The 17,483-nt window shown below is 44.1% G+C and overlaps 1 protein-coding gene across 1 annotated transcript in view; it reads left to right on the forward strand.

Moving 5' to 3' along the window:
• Positions 1–17,483, forward strand: part of BPIFC (BPI fold containing family C) — a 46,300-nt gene that overhangs the window by 23,411 nt on the left and 5,406 nt on the right. The window contains exons 10-12 of the mRNA XM_025399980.1: positions 677–847; positions 1,799–1,866; positions 17,304–17,346. Coding sequence (XP_025255765.1) covers positions 677–847; positions 1,799–1,866; positions 17,304–17,346 — 282 coding nt within the window. The remainder of the gene's footprint in view (positions 1–676; positions 848–1,798; positions 1,867–17,303; positions 17,347–17,483) is intronic.

Here is a 17,483-nt window from a genome sequence, read left to right on the forward strand (position 1 = left end):
TTGTTTGCTTGTTTTTTGAGACAGGGTCTCGCTCTGTCATCCAGGCTGGAGTGCAGTGGCACGATCTTGGTTCACTGCAATATCCGCCTCCCCGGCTCAAGTGATCCTCCCGCCTCAGCCTCCCGAGTAGCTGGGACTACAGGCACAAGCCATTACGCTCAGCTATTTTTTCTGTTTTTTGTAGAGGCATGATTTCTCCATGTTGCCCTGGCTGGTCTCAAACTCCAGGGCTCACGTGATCCACCCATGTCAGCCTCGCAAAGTGCTAGGATTACAGATGTGAGCCACTGTGCCCAGCCCAGACCTAGATTTGAATCCCAATTCTACCACTTATTCCCCTAGAACCTTGAGAACATCATTTAACATCTGTAAGACTCACATTCTCCACTATGAAACAGGGATGCTGATAGAATCTGCCTCACAGGGATTTTCTGAAGATTCAATGTGATAATACATAAAGCCCCTGGCACAGTGGGTAGTATCAAGTCTTATGTTCAGTAACTGCCAACTGTTATCATCGTTTGATTTGTGTGTGTGATTATGATTATTAAAGAGCTGTTTTTCTATTAAAACTGCACGATGTAAGATTTAGTCACCACAAGCCGTCCTAACCTTGTGATTTCCCTTCATCAACTCACGTCTCACAATCTTTCTTTCTTTATTGGAATGTGGGCAGATTGCAGAGATCTACATCTTGTCCCAGCCCTTCATGGTGAGGATAATGGCCACAGAGCCTCCCGTGATCAATCTACAACCAGGCAACTTCACCCTGGACATCCCTGCCTCCATCATGATGCTCACCCAACCCAAGAACTCCACAGTTGAAACCATCGTTTCCATGGACTTCGTAAGTCTGGGGAGACAGTGGAGCAGCCTGTAGATGCCAATCCTGCTCCTGCTGTGGACTGTTGGCCAGCAGCTTTGAAATGTTCGAAGAGGGTGGGGATGCTCCATTGATTAAGAGTGAGGATGGAGGCTGGACACGATGGCTCATGCCTATAATCCCAGTGTCTTGGGAGGCCAAAGCAGGAAGATTGCTTGAGGCCAGGAGTTAGAGACCAGCCCGGGCAACATAGCAAGACCTCATCTCTACAAAAAAAAAAATTGTTTAGCCAGGTGTGGTGGCGTCGTGCACCTGTTGTCCTAGTTACTCGGGAGGCTGAGGTGGAAGTGTGGCTCTGAACCCAGGAGTTTGAGGCTACAGTGAGCTATGATTGCACCACTGCACTCCAGTCTGGGCAACAGGGTAAGACCCTGTCTCAGTGAGGTTGGAGTTGAGGGAAGGGTATGTGTGGCAGGATGGGAGGCCAGCACTCACACTCTCATACATTGTAAAATCTCTTTCCAGTCTCTACTTCATGCACACTCTTTCCACCACCTACCTCAGTTACATGGAGAGCTGGAATTCTTTTTTTTTAATCTAAATAAGTCAATCAAGGTAGAATTCATTTTTACTTGAGCAAATGAAGGCCAAATGCAATCTGATAGAAGGATATAATAAACCTAACAAAAATGTCATACGCACATAGGCACACACACACACGTACATAGAGAAGAGAGATTAGGAGAAAAAAAATAAATCAAAGGAGATCATCAAACAAAAAGTCTTTGCAGGTAGCTTCCCTAACTTACAAGACAGAATTTTCAGAGATATTTATTCCCAATGTCTTTTAGATTTCCAATGTCTTTAGACTAAGAGGGAAAGTTGGGCTTATAATGTTTCAACTATTGGAAATTATATTGGTGGCCAAAATTGACACTCTCTCATCTTAATAATAAATGCTTTTATTGTCTATAGGTTGCTAGTACCAGTGTTGGCCTGGTTATTTTGGGACAAAGACTGGTCTGCTCCTTGTCTCTGAACAGGTAAGATCAATCAATTGGGACACCTTAGTAATAAATGAGTCAACTGACCAGAGACAAAATGACCATTAAAAAAACAAGTGATCTGTAATCCCAGCTGCTCAGGTGGCTGAGGCAGGAGAATCACTTGAAGCTGGGAGGCAGAGGTTGCAGTGAGGCAAGATCATGCCACTGCACTCCAGCCTGGGTGACAGTGAGACTCTGTCTCAAAAAAAAGAAAAGAAAAAAGAAAAAAAGTGAAGTTAACCATCGTGTGAACATGAGTCAGTTAAGCACCTCTCCTGTAATGGGCCAGATGACTTTGAAGTATGTACTTTACTAAAAATTGTACTGTCAAGCTTTTCTTTTTTCCATTACAGTAACATAAAAATAAAATAGGGAACAAAATAATTACAAATATAATTGTGTAATATGTCCAGGTGCCATCTTACAGGCTCTTACCTGTAATCCCAGCAATTTGGGAGGCCAAGGTGGGAGGATCACTTGAGGCCAGGAGTTTGAGACCAGCCTGGGCAACAAAGTGAGACCTCATCTCTACGAAAGCTTTTTTAAAAATTAGCTAGACATGGTGGCGCACCCCTGTAATCCCAACTACTCAGGAAGCTGAGGGGGGGAGAATTGCTTGAGCCCAGGAGTTTGAGATTACACTAAGCTATGATCATGCCACTGCACTCTAACACGAGCAATAGAATGAGACCTTGTCTCTCAAAAAATATATATATATCTCATATATTTTATATTGTATATTTTATATACCTACATAAATTAAAGTACATAAAATATTACATATTTAATAAACATATTTTATATACTATATATAAAACAAAATATTTTATAAAATGTTTTATATAAATATATAAAATATATTTCCTATATTTTATTTTTATTAATTTTATATAAACATACAAAGAATATATACATATAATTCTGTAATAGAAGTGTACATTCTAATGGTACAGCAATATAAACTACAGTTCTTCTTTATCAAATTCATAGAGCATGCTAGTGAGGAAAGAGCATAAAGCTTTGGGAGTTAAGGAACCAAGTTTCCAGTTCTTACTCACAGGATCTATGACCCTGATCAAGTCTGTTAACCTCCTTGAGCCTCAGTTTCCTGTAAAGATCTTTATCTTATCTGTAAATAAGGAAGCTGAACTGGATCATGCCTAAGGTATCTTCAGACTGACCATCTGATCCCATTGCTAGAATGTAGAATTTAACAAGATCTGCCCCGTGGCCTGCCTGCCTGTCAAATGCATGTGACGCACGGTGAAAGGCCATGTGCAGGCCACATACGTAGATCACTGAACACGAAATGCCATTCGGCAGAACCATCTGCAAAGCCCATTTTCCTCAGGCCTATAAAGCTGGAAGTTGAAGTCATCTATCAGACTACCTGGGGGGAGAATTTACAGAAAGATCAGGTGGCCCAGACTAAATGTATGCAAGGAAGAAAAGGAAGCAATGAAACAGACGTAAGCAGAGTCAGAAAAGATCTGAGAAACCAGCAGACGGGGAGTAAATCAATCACAAGTCAACGTGGTAGTTATGAAGACTATTGTGGAAACATGGAAAATGGCCAGGTGCGGTGGTTCACGCCTGTAACTCCAGCACTTCGGGAGGACGAGGCAGGCAGATCACGAGGTCAGGAGTTCGAGACCAGCCTGGGCAACATAGTGAAACCCCGTCTCTACTGAAAATACAAAAATTAGTCGGGCATGGTGGCACACGCCTGTAGTCCCAGCTACTTGGGAGGCTGAGGCAGGAGAATCACTCGAAGCCAGGAGGTGGAGGTTGTGGTGGGCTGAGATTATGCCACTGCATTCCAGACTGGGCAACAGAGTGAGACTTCATCTCAAAAAAAAAAAAAAAAAAAAAAAAACCATGGAAAATGGAAAATGTTTTCAATAAAATTATGTTAAATGGAAAACACAGAATACAAAACTGCACAAACACAACAGCCATTATTTGTGTAAAATAGCTTTGCATCTGGAAGAGGGAAATTGCTTTGCATCTGGACAAGGAAGTGAATCATAAAAATGAAAAGTTGTGTTAGAATATGAGATTATGAGAGGTTCTTTTAAAAAATTTTCTTTTCTTTTTTTTTTTTTGAGATGGAGTCTCGCTCTGTTGCCCAGGCTGGAGTGCAGTGGTGTGATCTTGGCTCACTGCAAGCTCCGCCTCCCGGGTTCACGTAATTCTGCTGCCTCAGCCTCCTGAGTAGCTGGGACTACAGGCGCCCGCCACCACGCCCAGCTAATTTTTTTGTATTTTTAGTAGAGATAGGGTTTCACTGTGTTAGCCAGGATGGTCTCCAACTCCTGACCTTGTGATCTGCCTGCCTCGACCTCCCAAAGTGTTGGGATTATAGGCGTGAGCCACCGCGCCTGGGCTTCATTAAAATTTTCTTTGTAATTATAGTGCTTTTCCAACAAAAGGAATACAATTTTATTTATTTATTTATTTATTTTTGAGATAGCATGTTACTCTGTCACCTAGGCTGGAGTGCAGTGGTGCAATCTCGGCTCACTACAACCTCCGCCTCCCAGGTTCAAGGGATTCTCCTGCCTCAGCCCACCGAGTAGCTGGGATTACAGGCATCTGCCACCAAGCCTGGCTAATTTTAATATTTTTAATAGAGATGGGGTTTCACCATGTTGGCCAGGCTGGTCTTGAACTCCTGACCGCAGGCGATCCGTTGGCTTCGGCCTCCCAAAGTGCTGGGATTACAGGTATGAGCCACCACGCCTGGAAATACAACTTTAAAAAAAAAAAAAAAAAAAAGCCAGTATGGTTTCCCAGAGAGAAAAGCTTTTATGAAGGCTTTACTCACATTTACCAAGCCCTTCAAAGCAGTCCTGACTTCTTCATTAGCTTCTCTTAGGCACAATAGGCACAGTGCCTAGAGCTACAATACTTTAAAAAGCCCACGAAAGACCGGGCAGGGTGGCACACGCACTTTGGGAGGCCAAGGTGAGAGGATTGCTTGAGCCCAGGGGGTCGAGGCTACAGTGAGCTATGATCTCAGCCTGAGCAACAGAGCAAAACCCTGTCCAAAAAAAAAAAACCACACATGAAAATGTTTTAATATATTTAACAACAAGAATTTTAAAAAATGAATACAATTTAGACTTGATCATACTTATCTTTATACCAAAAGAGTTATAAAATATAATTTTCAATATTTTTTTAACAGAAGAAAGGCCCCCAAAGACAAAAGTGCCTCAGGCCTCCAGAAGTCATGAAGTGGCCCTATTTCTAGGGAATCAGGCTGATGAAACTCTGAACCATGAAGAGTGATCTTTATTTGGCAGTTCTTTTTTGTTTTGTTTTGTTTTGTTTTTTGAGACAGAATCTCGCTCTGTCACCCAGGCTGGAGTGCAGTGGCGTGATCTCGGCTCATTGCAACCTCTGCCTCCCAGGTTCAAGTGATTCTCCTGCCTCAGCCCGAGTAGCTGGGACTACAGGCACACACCACCATGCCCAGATAATTTTTGTATTTTTAGTAGAGATGGGGTTTCATCATGTTGGCCAGGATGGTCTTGATCTCTTGACCTTATGATCCGCCCACCTTGGCCTCCCAAAGTGCTGGAATTACAGGTGTGATATTTGGCAGTTCTAATACTGAGGATGAAAGCCAGAGAGCAGGAGGGTGAGGGGGGAAGGAACCAAAGGTGAGAACTTGGCAGCATCTGAGATTGGCCATGAGAGGAAGCAAGGAGAGAATGTGGATAGCATTGCTTGAGCATTGGGACTGCGATGCTCAGTCTGTTGGAAAACAAAGAGGAAAGGACCAGGAGGAAAGCAAAGGCTGGAAATGGGGAGTGATGCGGGGCGGGGCACAGGGGCAGGGCTGCTAATTGAGGCAGAAGGTTCCTAGAGAAGATAGAAACAACACTTACATCTGAGCAGGTGTCTGGTTTACTGGCAGAATCTCAAGGAAGGATTTAATCGTGATTCAACTTCAGGCTTGTGGCAAGAAGGTGCAAAAGATTTTAAGAAACATGGAGACCAGGTTCACTTTTCTGCTTAAATCAAACTGATCCTTATCTCTTATGTTTCTGTAATACTAGTAAGCAACAGCACGTTCAATGGCTGTTATGTTTATTTATGAGAGTAACTGAAAAAACTGTTTTAAGCCGATAAATTTACATTATCCCGGAAATGTGTGAATTCATTCTCTTGGCTTCCTGCAGTCCACAGAGTTCTTTGACCTCATGAATGTGAACCCTGAAATTAGGACCCCTGGCTTGTTGTCTGTTGCCCAGCAGTCTCCTGGAGATTCTCTGCTGGGCAGGCTTCTGGTGTTCTGATGCCTTTGCTGGGTCTGAGCAGGACTGGCTACATAATTTGCAGGCCCCAGTGCAAAATGAAGATGCAGAGCCTCTTTTCAAAAGGATTAAGAATGTCTTTCTTTTTTTTTTTTTTGAGACAAGAGTCTTGCTCTGTCACCCGGGCTGGAATGCAGTGGCACGATCTTGGCTCACTGCAGCCTCTGACCCCAGGTTCCGGTGATTCTCCTGCCTCGGCCTCCTGGATGGCTGGGATTACAGGCGCACGCCACCACACCCGGCTAATTTTTGTATTTTTAGTAGAGATGGGGTTTTACCATGTTGGCCAGGCTGGTCTCGAACTCATGACCTCACGTGATCCGCCCTCCTCGGCCTCCCAAAGTGCAGGGATTACAGGTGTGAGCCACCGTGCCCGGCCAAGAATTTCAAGATGGAGATGTCAGGGCATTAAACCAAGCACAGGGGCCTTCCAAGCACAAGTGAGGTTGGCTCCTGCATGGGGTGTTATAGCAAACCTCAGGCAGTGAGTAGGCTGGGGCAAGGCAGGTGGGCTGGGTTTAAAGCAGCCAAACCAGGAGGCAAGACTTTGCAGAGGAGTCAGGGCTGTGTTGAAATGACAGCCCTGGGCTCTGGCAGTAGGATCCCTAGCCCTGCCTCCCATGCAGGCTGCCCCAGCTGGCTCCTCCACTCCTGGGTTCCCCAAGCTTTTCAGGACGAGCTGGTTTGGTCTTGGGTGATGTCAGAGAGACGCAGCAGGAAAAGGATCAAGTGGGTGGGGATTGTGGAACATTCCTGAGAAGAACCAGGGAACATGAGGGCTCCAAATTACTCTCCCCAAAACAATGACAACATGGCCTTTCTAACTATCTCCTGCCTGAATGTGCCTCTTCCTGGAGCTGCTTGGGGCTGGCTGCATAGACAGAAAATAGAGAAATCAGAGACAAACCCAGTGTTGGTGGTCTAGACAGACCGTAGGATCACAGGCTTTGAAGTCAGACTGGCTGGTCTGGTTCTGATCCCAGCGCTGCCACTAATTAGCTGTGGCATCTCAGGCAAGTTTCTTAACCTCTCTTGGACTCTGTTTCCTCCTCTGTAAAATGGTGTAATAAAGCCTACTTCGGGAGAAGGCTGTGAGAAGTATGAGAGTTAATATAGGTAAAGTGTGTGGTAGCCATTCAATAGCTCTGTGATCTTGCATAAGTTATTTAACCTCCGTAAAGTATAAAACGAGGATAGGACCTACCTCCAGGACCATTCATTTAATCTATTGACCATTTCTGAGCACTGTGCCAGGTCCTGGAGACACGGAGTTGTAAGGCTTAAATGAAATAACAGAGGCACTGGGCTTGGCATGGGACCTAGGAGATGGTAAACACCCAATAATAAAGAAGAGTAGGCTGGGCGCGGTGGCTCACGCCTGTAATCCCAGCACTTTGGGAGGCTGAGGCGCACAGATCACGAGGTCAGAAGACTGAGACCATCCTGGCAAACACAGTGAAACCCTGTCTCTATTAAAAATACAAAAAAAAAAAAAAAAAAAAATTAGCCGGGCGTGGTGGCGGGTGCCTGTAGTCCGAGCTACTCAGGAGGCTGAGGCAGGAGAATGGCGTGAACCCGGGAGGCAGAGCTTGCAGTGAGCCGAGATCGCGCCACTGCACTCCAGCCTGGGCGACAGAACGAGACTCCGTCTCAAAAAAGAAGAAGAAGAAAAAAAAAGAATAGTCATGAACTGTACCAAAAAATGACTATTTCTTAGCTGTTGGCTTTGACTATGATTTCAAATTTAGAGCTAGCCTCAGCCAGGACAAGGAGGTGCTCAGTGGTACCAGATCATTTCCAGAGTCCCCCGATTCAGAACATGCCTCACTCCCCTGTATCCTGCCCATGGAGCGCTAAGAGAGAAATAGTCTTTTTTTGCATAATTCATGACTATTGGAGAAATAGTCTTTTTTTGCATAATTCATGACTATTCTTTATTATTGGGTCTTTATCGTCTACTAGGCCCCGTGCCAAGCCCAACACTTGTATTATTTCATTTAAATCTTCCAACTCTGTGTCTCCAGGGCCTGACACAGTGCTCAATAAATGTCAGTTGATTAAATGAACGGTCCTAGAGGTAGGTACTATTATCCCCACTTTACAGTTTGTAGAGATTAAATAACTTACTCAAGGTCACAGAGCTATTGAATGGCTGAGCCAGAACTTGAACCTGGGTGAGTCCACTTTGAAAACCGTGAGTGTTTACTTACCACAGTATACTGCCTTTGATGTAGTGAAGAGCTACAACTTAGAAAATAAGACTTAAGGCCAGGCGCGGTGGCTCATGCCTGTAATCCCGGCACTTTGGGAGGCCGAGGCGGGGAATCACGAGGTCAGGAGATCGAGACCATCCTGGTTAACATGGTGAAACCCTGTCTCTACTAAAAATACAAAAAAAAAATTAGGTGGGCATGGTGGCAGGCACCTGTAGTCCCAGCTACTCAGGAGGCTGAGGCAGGAGAACGGTGTGAACCCGGAAGGCAGAGCTTGTAGTGAGCCAAGATTGCGCCACTGCACTCCGGCCTGGGTGACAGAGCAAGACTCCATCTCAAAAAAAAAAAAAAAAAAAAAAAAGAAAGAAAGAAAGAAAAAGAAAAGAAAAGAGAGAAAGAAAAAAAATAAGACTTAAGGCCAAGTGCGGTGGCCCACGCCTATAATTTCAGCACTTTGGGAGGCCGAGGCAGGTGGATCACCTGAGGTCAGGAGTTCAACACCAGCCTGGCCAACATGATGAAACCCTGTCTCTACTAATAATACAAAAATTAGCTGGGCGTGGTGGTGCATGCCTGTAATCCCAGCTACTCGGGAGGCTGAGGCAGTTGAATCGCTTGAACTCAGGAAGCAGAGGTTGCAGTGAGCCGAGATCGTGCCATTGCACTCCAGCCTGGGTGACAAGAGCAAAACTGTGTCTCAAAAAAAAAAAAAGAAAAAGAAAGAAAGAAAAGAAGACTTAAGATTCGGGAAATAAATACCCTTGCTTGAAAGAGGAAACCCACGAGCATGGAGTCACGCTAAATTGAAACAGGCAGCATGCCCTTTTTCAACATTCAGCATTGATAAAAGAAAGAGAAAACACTCAAACTGGTTGTCCTGAAATCAAAAAAATACACAGCACTTTTCTCGTTATATCAAGGAATCAAGGGGAGAAAATGGTAAAGAAAGTAAAAAACTAGGAATTCTAATAACACACTTGAGCTCTTTGAGCATGTCTAGTTAAGAGCACAGTCTCGGCCAGGCGCGGTGGCTCACGCCTGTAATCCCAGCATTTTGGGAGGCAGAGGCAGGTGGATCATGAGGTCAGGAGTTTGAGACCAGCCTGGCCAATGTGGTGAAACCCCATCTCTACTAAAAATACAAAAACATTAGCCCGGTGTAGTGACACACGCCTGTAGTCCCAGCTACTCAGGAGGCTGAGGCAGGAGAATGCCGTGAACCCGGGAGGCGGTGCTTGCAGGGAGCGGAGATTGCGCCACTGCACTCCAGCTTGGGCGACAGAGTGATACTCTGTCAAAAAAAAAAAAAAAAAAAAAAAAAAAGCACAGTGTCTGGAGTCAGGCATATCTGGATTTGAATTCTGCCTCTTCCACTTGCTACCTGTGTGACCTTAGGCAAGTTACATAGCCTCTTTACGTATCAGTTTCCTCATCAGCAAAACAGAACACCCCTCCATAGGGTTGTTGTATGGGTGGATGAGATAATGTATGTAAATTACTTAGCACAACAGTCAGCGTATAGTCATTGATCAAGAAATATTTGTTCCTAGTAGTACTAGTATTCCATTCTCTTTCCCCATTCTAAAATCAAAATTTGACCAAATAACCGGGAGAAATTGATCCCAAGAGACATGACAAGTCAGGATGGTTTTTAAAGCTGTGGAGTTTTAAACCAGACTCACTGCTCTATCTACAATTGAGAGTTATTCCAAACATACTTCTCTTTGGAGGCAACCTCAGTACAGTTTGGCCCACATAGTAGACATGTTTTAGATTACTTCAGAGGCCAAGTTAAATGACACGTTCCCTTGGTCTTCATCCAGATGACTTAATTCTAACCCTCTTAATCCCATGCAGAGCTCAAGGCAATCAGATGTACATTATTGTTGGACCATTTATAACTTAGGAGGTTTTTTTTTTTTTTTTTTTTTTGACATTGCATTGATTGAGGCTTTGGACATTCCAAATTGAACTCCACCATCAACACACATGCACACCACACACACACACACACACACACACACACACACACACCCTACAACTCCTCCCAAGCAACATAGTCCGAGAATGCAAATATAGCTGACTACAAGCAGATGGAATCACTACCTAACTATACTCCTCAAGCTTGGGCATATAAACATTTCCCAATGATGAACAAGCCATTGGAGCTCAGACTTGGCACCTGGGTTGACCCCCAACTCCACCCTTCCTCTAAGCTACTCTTGAAGCCATGGCAGAAGAATGCCACAGTGGGGTAGCCCCTGTCAGAGGAGGAAATCCCAAATGGAAGCTTCTTCCAGAATTTCCAGGCTGCAGGAAACAATGAAATTCAAACATTGGATAACTCTTACTCATCAAGAGGGTCCTTTAATGCTGGAATGGGTTCAACACATTCTTCCCCTTAAAACTTTTCATCATTGGATTAAATCCACAGCCTGAGGTTTTCAAGCTCTTCATCAACTGGTCCTGCTTCTCAAGCCAGCCAACCTTATCTTCCTCAGCTCACTAAAACGAATATTCTGCTTTAGACTGGCTCACCTTCAAAGTGACCCCAATTCCAACAAACACTCCCCAACCCATGTCCTTCGTCTGCTCATTTATCCACATATCCATCCAGTAAGAATTTACTGAACACCTATTATGTGCTCTGCACTGTTTTTAACACAGAAGGACAATGGTTTCTATTTTCCAGGTCCACAGCCTGGTGGGAGAAACACTACCGGGTGACAAGGGGCATGCCAGAGAGGTCTACAGAGTCTTCTCTCAAAGGGAAACTTGTTTTCCCCCCATGATATGCCTCATATCACACACACATGCACGCTTACACACACCTACACACAACTCTAACCTACACTGGTTTCTTTATCTTTTTGCACTTTTTTTTTGAAATGGAGTCTTGCTCTGTCACCCAGACTGGAGTGCAGTGGTGTGATCTCGGCCCACTGCAACCGCCACCTCCCAGGTTCAAGCAATTCTCCTGCCTCTGCCTCCCGAGTAGCTGGGATTACAGGCATGCGCCACCATGCCTGACTAATTTTTGTATTTTTAGTAGAGACGGGGTTTTGCCATGTTGGCCAGGCTGGTCTCAAACTCCTAACTTCAGGTGATCCGCCCATCTCAGCCTCCCAAAGTGCTGGGATTACAGGCATGAGCCACCGAGCCCGGCTTCACACCCTTTTTAGAGCCTCTGCAGCAAGTCTCTGTGGTGTATAAACTTATGAAGAAGCACCTGAGTATACGTTGCTTTGTGTTGTTCTCTAATCACCTCCTACAAATGACTTCTCGCCATCCCTCATAATCATAGATAGAGGTTAAATTCTTCACATTGCCTTGCACTTTTCCTGAGCACAGAATGAGCACCTGGGTAGCTCCTTGGCCTGCTGATCTTTTCTCCATGCTGCAGCCAGAATGATCTTTACAAAACACAGACATCATCTCCTTTCTTAAAAAACCTTCATTGGATTTCTTGCTCTGAGGATAAAGATGAAAATCATAACACAACCAGAGGCTCTGAGCCTGGTCAATCTCGTCTGCCTCTCACAGTGCCCTGCTGTGCTCTCCCAGCTATCATTTCCCTTCTTGGGACTTTTTTTTTGCAACCCTGCCTGGAACCCTCCCCACTCCCTTCCCCATTTTGCCTTTTGAATCTTACTCATCCTTCATATTTCAGCTCAAGCAGCCCTCCCCTGGAAACCTTCCTACATCTACCAAATGAGATCAAGTTCCTCTTTGTCTTTTGACTTCATGAAATTGTTTATTTCCTTAAGAGCATTTATCTCAGTTGTAATTAAACCTTAATTAGTGGGATGATTTGATTAATGACCGCCACCCCACTAGGTTGTAAGCTACATGAGAACAGTGGTTGTGTCTAGTTTTGCTCACAATGCTGCTATTTCTAGCACCTGTCCCAGTACTGACACATAATAAATATTTGCTGGATGACTCAATCCATGAATAAGTGAACATTAAATGCCTAAATGTACCAAGTTCTCAATCCTGAGAATACAAAGATAATTAAGACTGGATCTCTACTCTTACGGAGTTCAGAGTCAGGGGGCAAAGACATAAACAAAAGTTCAAAGGGTACTGAGTGGTGGGATTGATTTTCAACGTCTGCCGTGGACACAGAGTTGGAGGAATAACACTGTGAGTGCCATGGCACTTGATCTTGATGCTTAATCTTGACACTTGGTTACCATTAGGTCATATTTCCTATATTCACCCAGATCATGAAGGGCCTTCACCATGCTTAAGAGTTTGCACTTTAGCTCTGATTTCAATCCGGGCAATAAATCTTCCATAAAACTTTTTAAGTTTTGTGTTTTAATCGACACATAGCAATTGTACATATTTATGGCGCACAGTAAAAATAGACTATGCTTTTGTTTGTTTGTTTTTTGAGAGAGGGTCTCACTTTGTCACCCAGGCTGGAGTGCAGTGATGCAAATATGGATCACTGCAGCCTCAACCTCGTGGGCTCAAACAATTCTCCTGCCTCAGCCCGCAAGCAGCTGGGACTACAGGCTCACACCAGCACAGTGGGCTAATTTTTAAATTTTTTTGTAGAGACGGGGTTTCACCATCTTGCCCAAGGTGGTCTTGAACTCCTGAGCTGAAGTCATCCACCCGCCTCAGACTTCCAGAGTGCTAGGATTACAGGTGCGAGCCACTGCACCGGGCCGGCTACACTTTTACATGTCTGCAAAGTAGGGCTATTTGAGCTCCCTTCCTCCCCAGTGACTCCATGGTTCTGCAGTAAGAATCAGTTCCCAGTAGCAGGGCTTCAAGTAATAGCTTAGGGACCTGGCAGAGGTTAAAAGGTCAAAGGACTGGAATTGGATGCCACCTGGTGGCCTGAGTTGAGCTTCCCTGTTTTTCAGTGCCAGGGGCAAGGACAGTTTGCCTTTTTTTTTTTTTTTTTTTTGAGATAGGGTCTCACACTGTCATCCAGTCTGAAGCGCAGTGGTGTGATCTCGGCTCACTGCAACCTCGGCCTTTCAGGCTCAAACAATCCTCCCACCTCAGCCTTCTGAGTAACTGGGACAACAGGCATGCAACACCTGGCCTGACTAACTTTTTTTTTTTTAATTTAGCTGGGGTTTTGCCATGTTTCTCAGGCTGGTCTTGAACTCCCGGGCTCAAGTGATCTGCCCGCCTTGGCCTCCCAGGGTGCTGGGAGAGTTTACTCTTTGCTCTGCCTCTTTCTCTGCATTCAGTGAAAATCGTTCATCAGTACTCAAAAATGGTAAGTGTGCCTAGAGAACTAGGAAAGAGACAGAATTAATATGTCCATAGGAGGAAAGGATAGCCTGGTTCAAAGAAAATCCCTGACAAGCTCACCCATAGCAGGCGGTCTTGGGGTGGCCAGGCATGGCTTGGACTTGGGATGAAAGAAATGAAAGGAAACTCACAGGTGTAGGCTAATTTCTAAACTGGAATAGGTTTGCCCATGATAAAAGGTGGTGCAACCAGAGGGAGGAGTCCCCTCACATTTCCTCAGAACTGCCCTCAAGGATGCCCTACAGATTCTGGTGCTCATTTTCCAAGGCAATCAGTTTGAGCCTCCATGCCACTGATAGTCTTTCTGTTCTTTGCCAGACCTGTGTCTCTTTTTGATTCTCAGTTATCACTCTGAAGCAATCTCAAAGCCTAATTGTAACAAACATGATACTGGCTGAGCAAGAGCTATCTTACCTCTACTGTGAATATCCGCTCTTTAAATGCAGTAACAGAAAGATTTTTTTTTTTCTTCTTTTTTGAGACGGAGTCTTGCTCATTCGCCCAGGCTGGAGTGCGGTGGCGCAATCTCGGCTCACTGCAAGCTCCGCCTCCTGGGTTCACGCCATTCTCCTGCCTCAGCCTCCAGAGTAGCTAGGACTACAGGCGTCCGCCACCACACCCAGCTAATTTTTTTGTATTTTTAGTAGAGACGGGGTTTCACTGTGTTAGCCAGGATGGTCTCGATCTCCTGACCTCGTGATCCACCCACCTCGGCCTCCCAAAGTGCTGGGATTACAGGCTTGAGCCACCGTGCCCGGCCCAGAAAGATTCTTAGAGGAGGTAACCCTGAGTTAAATCTTAAGAATTAAAAAGAGTTCACCCAGGGCCAGGAGTGGTGGCTCATGCCTGTAATCCCAGCACTTTGGGAGGATGAGGTGGGAGAGTCACTTGAGTCCAGGAGTTCAAGACCAGCCCAGGCAACATGGTGAAACCTTGTCTCTACAAAAAATACAAAACTTAGCCATGCATGGTGGCACACAACTGTAGTCAAAGCTACCTGGGAGGCTGAGGCAGGAGGATTGCGATTGCCTGAGCCTGAGCCCAGGAGGCAGAGGCTGCAGTGAGCTGAGATTGCACCACCGCATTCCAGCCTGGTTGATAGAGCGAGACTCTGTCAAAAAAAAAAAAAAAAAAGTTACCTGGTCAAAGAGAAAGGGAAAGGGGGAAGTCCATAAAAAGAGAACATCATGTGCAAAGGCACAGAGGACAGAAATATCATAAAATGTGCACAGAAATATCCACAGTTGTTAGGATCTTCTTTGGCCTAGTCCCTCTAATGAATGGAGACTCCAGCAGAAGATATATTGCATTTATTCAAATACAGTTCACATTAAATATAAATTATATTTAACTATGATGGGGTTGAGTTGCGTGACTCGTGGCCATAATGTTACCTTTTGTAGGCATGTACTGATGTTAATTTTTCAGGATTTTTTGGTATATGTTTTGAAGCCAATACCTTTTTTTAAACCTCAGGTCTATATGGCACCTGATGAATAAAACAGCATAGCACTGAGCAGTTCAGAGTTAATGAGGATAAAATTCAAAGTAGAGAATGAAGAGATGAGAGCAGAGAAGCAACTGGGAGCCAAGGTATAGGAAGGCTCATGTGCCATATAAGTGACTTGGACTTTATCGCAGCACTACATAATGTTAATTAGTATTAACAGCATTCATTTACTTACGAATACTTACGGAGCCTGGAACTGTTCTAGACAAAACAGATAAAATCTCTACCCTCAAGACACTTACATTATCACAAGTCATTAAAGAATTTTGATCAGGAGAGTGTCTCCATCAGACATGCCTGGAACATAGCTCCCCCTGGGGATGGTGTAGAAGATGGATTGGAGAGGGTCAAGAGTGGAAACAGGGAGATTTGTTAGAAGGCTGATGCAGAAGTAGGGCTCTAGACCTGTGCAAAAGTGAGCCATAGAAAGCTAAGAAGAAAAGCAAGATATGAAAAAGAGAGCTCCAGGATGGGCATCAGGAGATCCAAGTCCCAGTAACAAATCTGCCATTAATATTTCTCCTCTTTGACCCTCAGTTTCTCCATCTGCAAAATGAAGGAGTCTTTTCTATTCATTACTATTTCTTCATAGTACTATTATTATTGCATAGAAAAATCACGTGTGTATATTGGGAGGACTACTTATGGATCAGCTCTTGGCAAAACTGGGAAACAGACAACATTGGCCTTGAGTTTCCTTATGAAAATTCCCATAAAATATCAAGCAACAGGACACGCTGTCACTCAGCCTTACCAAGCTGGGAGAGGGGTCAGGGGGGAGGACTCCCTTCTACTTGGACCTACAGCAAGTGCTTTGTTGATATTTGAAAAAGAACATCAAGGACATTATGTGCTCTTCTAACTGTTAGCATTTCTCTTCCTAATAAAAGTGGCTCATATTTAGAGTGATAAGGATATGCCAGGCACAGTTCTAGGCATCTTATGTGCATCATTTCATTCAATTTCATTCTTTTTTAATTGTATCATTTAATGGACATGTCATAATTTTACATATTCATGGAGTACCTAGTGATGTTTCAATATGTATCAATATGTATAGTGATCAGATCAAGGCAATTAGCGTGTCTATTATCTCAAACAATTTGTTATTTATTTGTGTTGAAGGTGTTCTATCTTCCCTCTAGCTATTTGAAACTATACATTATTATTAACTATAGTCATTTCACATATTCTTATTCATATTTCATAGTTGAGAAAATTAAGATCCAGAGAGATTAAGTAAATCTACAGAGTTAAAAAGAGGCAGAAATGGGGTTACTGACAATTACACTGTACCTTTCACATCAGATAGCTTTCTTAGCTAATGCTTCCCTTATGTGCAACAATTGAACAGCTAAAAAAATGGTGTGAGTAATGTGGCTTTCTGAGGGGTGGGGCCTAGACTGGTCACAGGATTTAGTAGATTGGGATTACAAGGGCTCAGGGAAGTGACAAGGCTGAGTTCAGAGCCAGAAGACCTGAAAACTGTTTCTTAAGATTGTTCTACATTCCAAGTTGCCAAAATTAAGTCCCGTATAGCAAATGCACTTGGGGAACCCACCCTGGTTACAAATCCAAGTCCTAAGCTATTCCTGATCTGCTTCTTAAGCAGCAAAATATAGGGGTAGAAGATGTAATAGAACTCGATGCCTTCCCAATTTTATTTGTGTGTGTGTGTTTTATTTTTGTCTATTATTTTTTTTGACAGGGTCTCACTCTGATACCCAGGCTAGAGTGCAGTGGTGTGATCTTGGCCCACTGTAGCCTCCACCTCCTGGGTTCAAGCAATTCTCCTGCTTCAGCCTTCCAAGTAGCTGGGACTATAGGCGCATGTCACCATGCCCAGCTAATTTTTACATTTTTTTAGTAGAGTCAGAGTTTCACCATGTTGGCCAGGCTGGTCTCAAATTCCTGACCTCAAGTGATGTGCCCGCCTTGGCCTCCCAAAGTGCTGGAAGTACAGGCGTGGGCCACCATGCCCGGCCTTGTTTTTTTTTTTTATAGTGACTTTTGAGCTGAAAATATCCTTTTACTTTTTGGTTTCTTTCTACTACGGCTGTTGTTTTTAAATCTACCCTCCTTTAAACTTTTCTTGTTTTCTTTTAGATTCCGCCTTGCTTTGCCAGAGTCCAATCGCAGCAATATTGAGGTAGGAATCTGAGCTCTTGGGGTTACCGGACACTGGAAGAACAAGGATTCTCCTACTATATATAATAGCGAGTTAATTGTTTTCTCTGCCTCGGAGTCCTTGATTTCTGCATAATTGTAGGACTTGACTTTGAAATT

The sequence above is a fragment of the Theropithecus gelada genome, chromosome 10 (assembly GCF_003255815.1).
Source record: "Theropithecus gelada isolate Dixy chromosome 10, Tgel_1.0, whole genome shotgun sequence".
Lineage (NCBI taxonomy): Eukaryota > Metazoa > Chordata > Mammalia > Primates > Cercopithecidae > Theropithecus > Theropithecus gelada.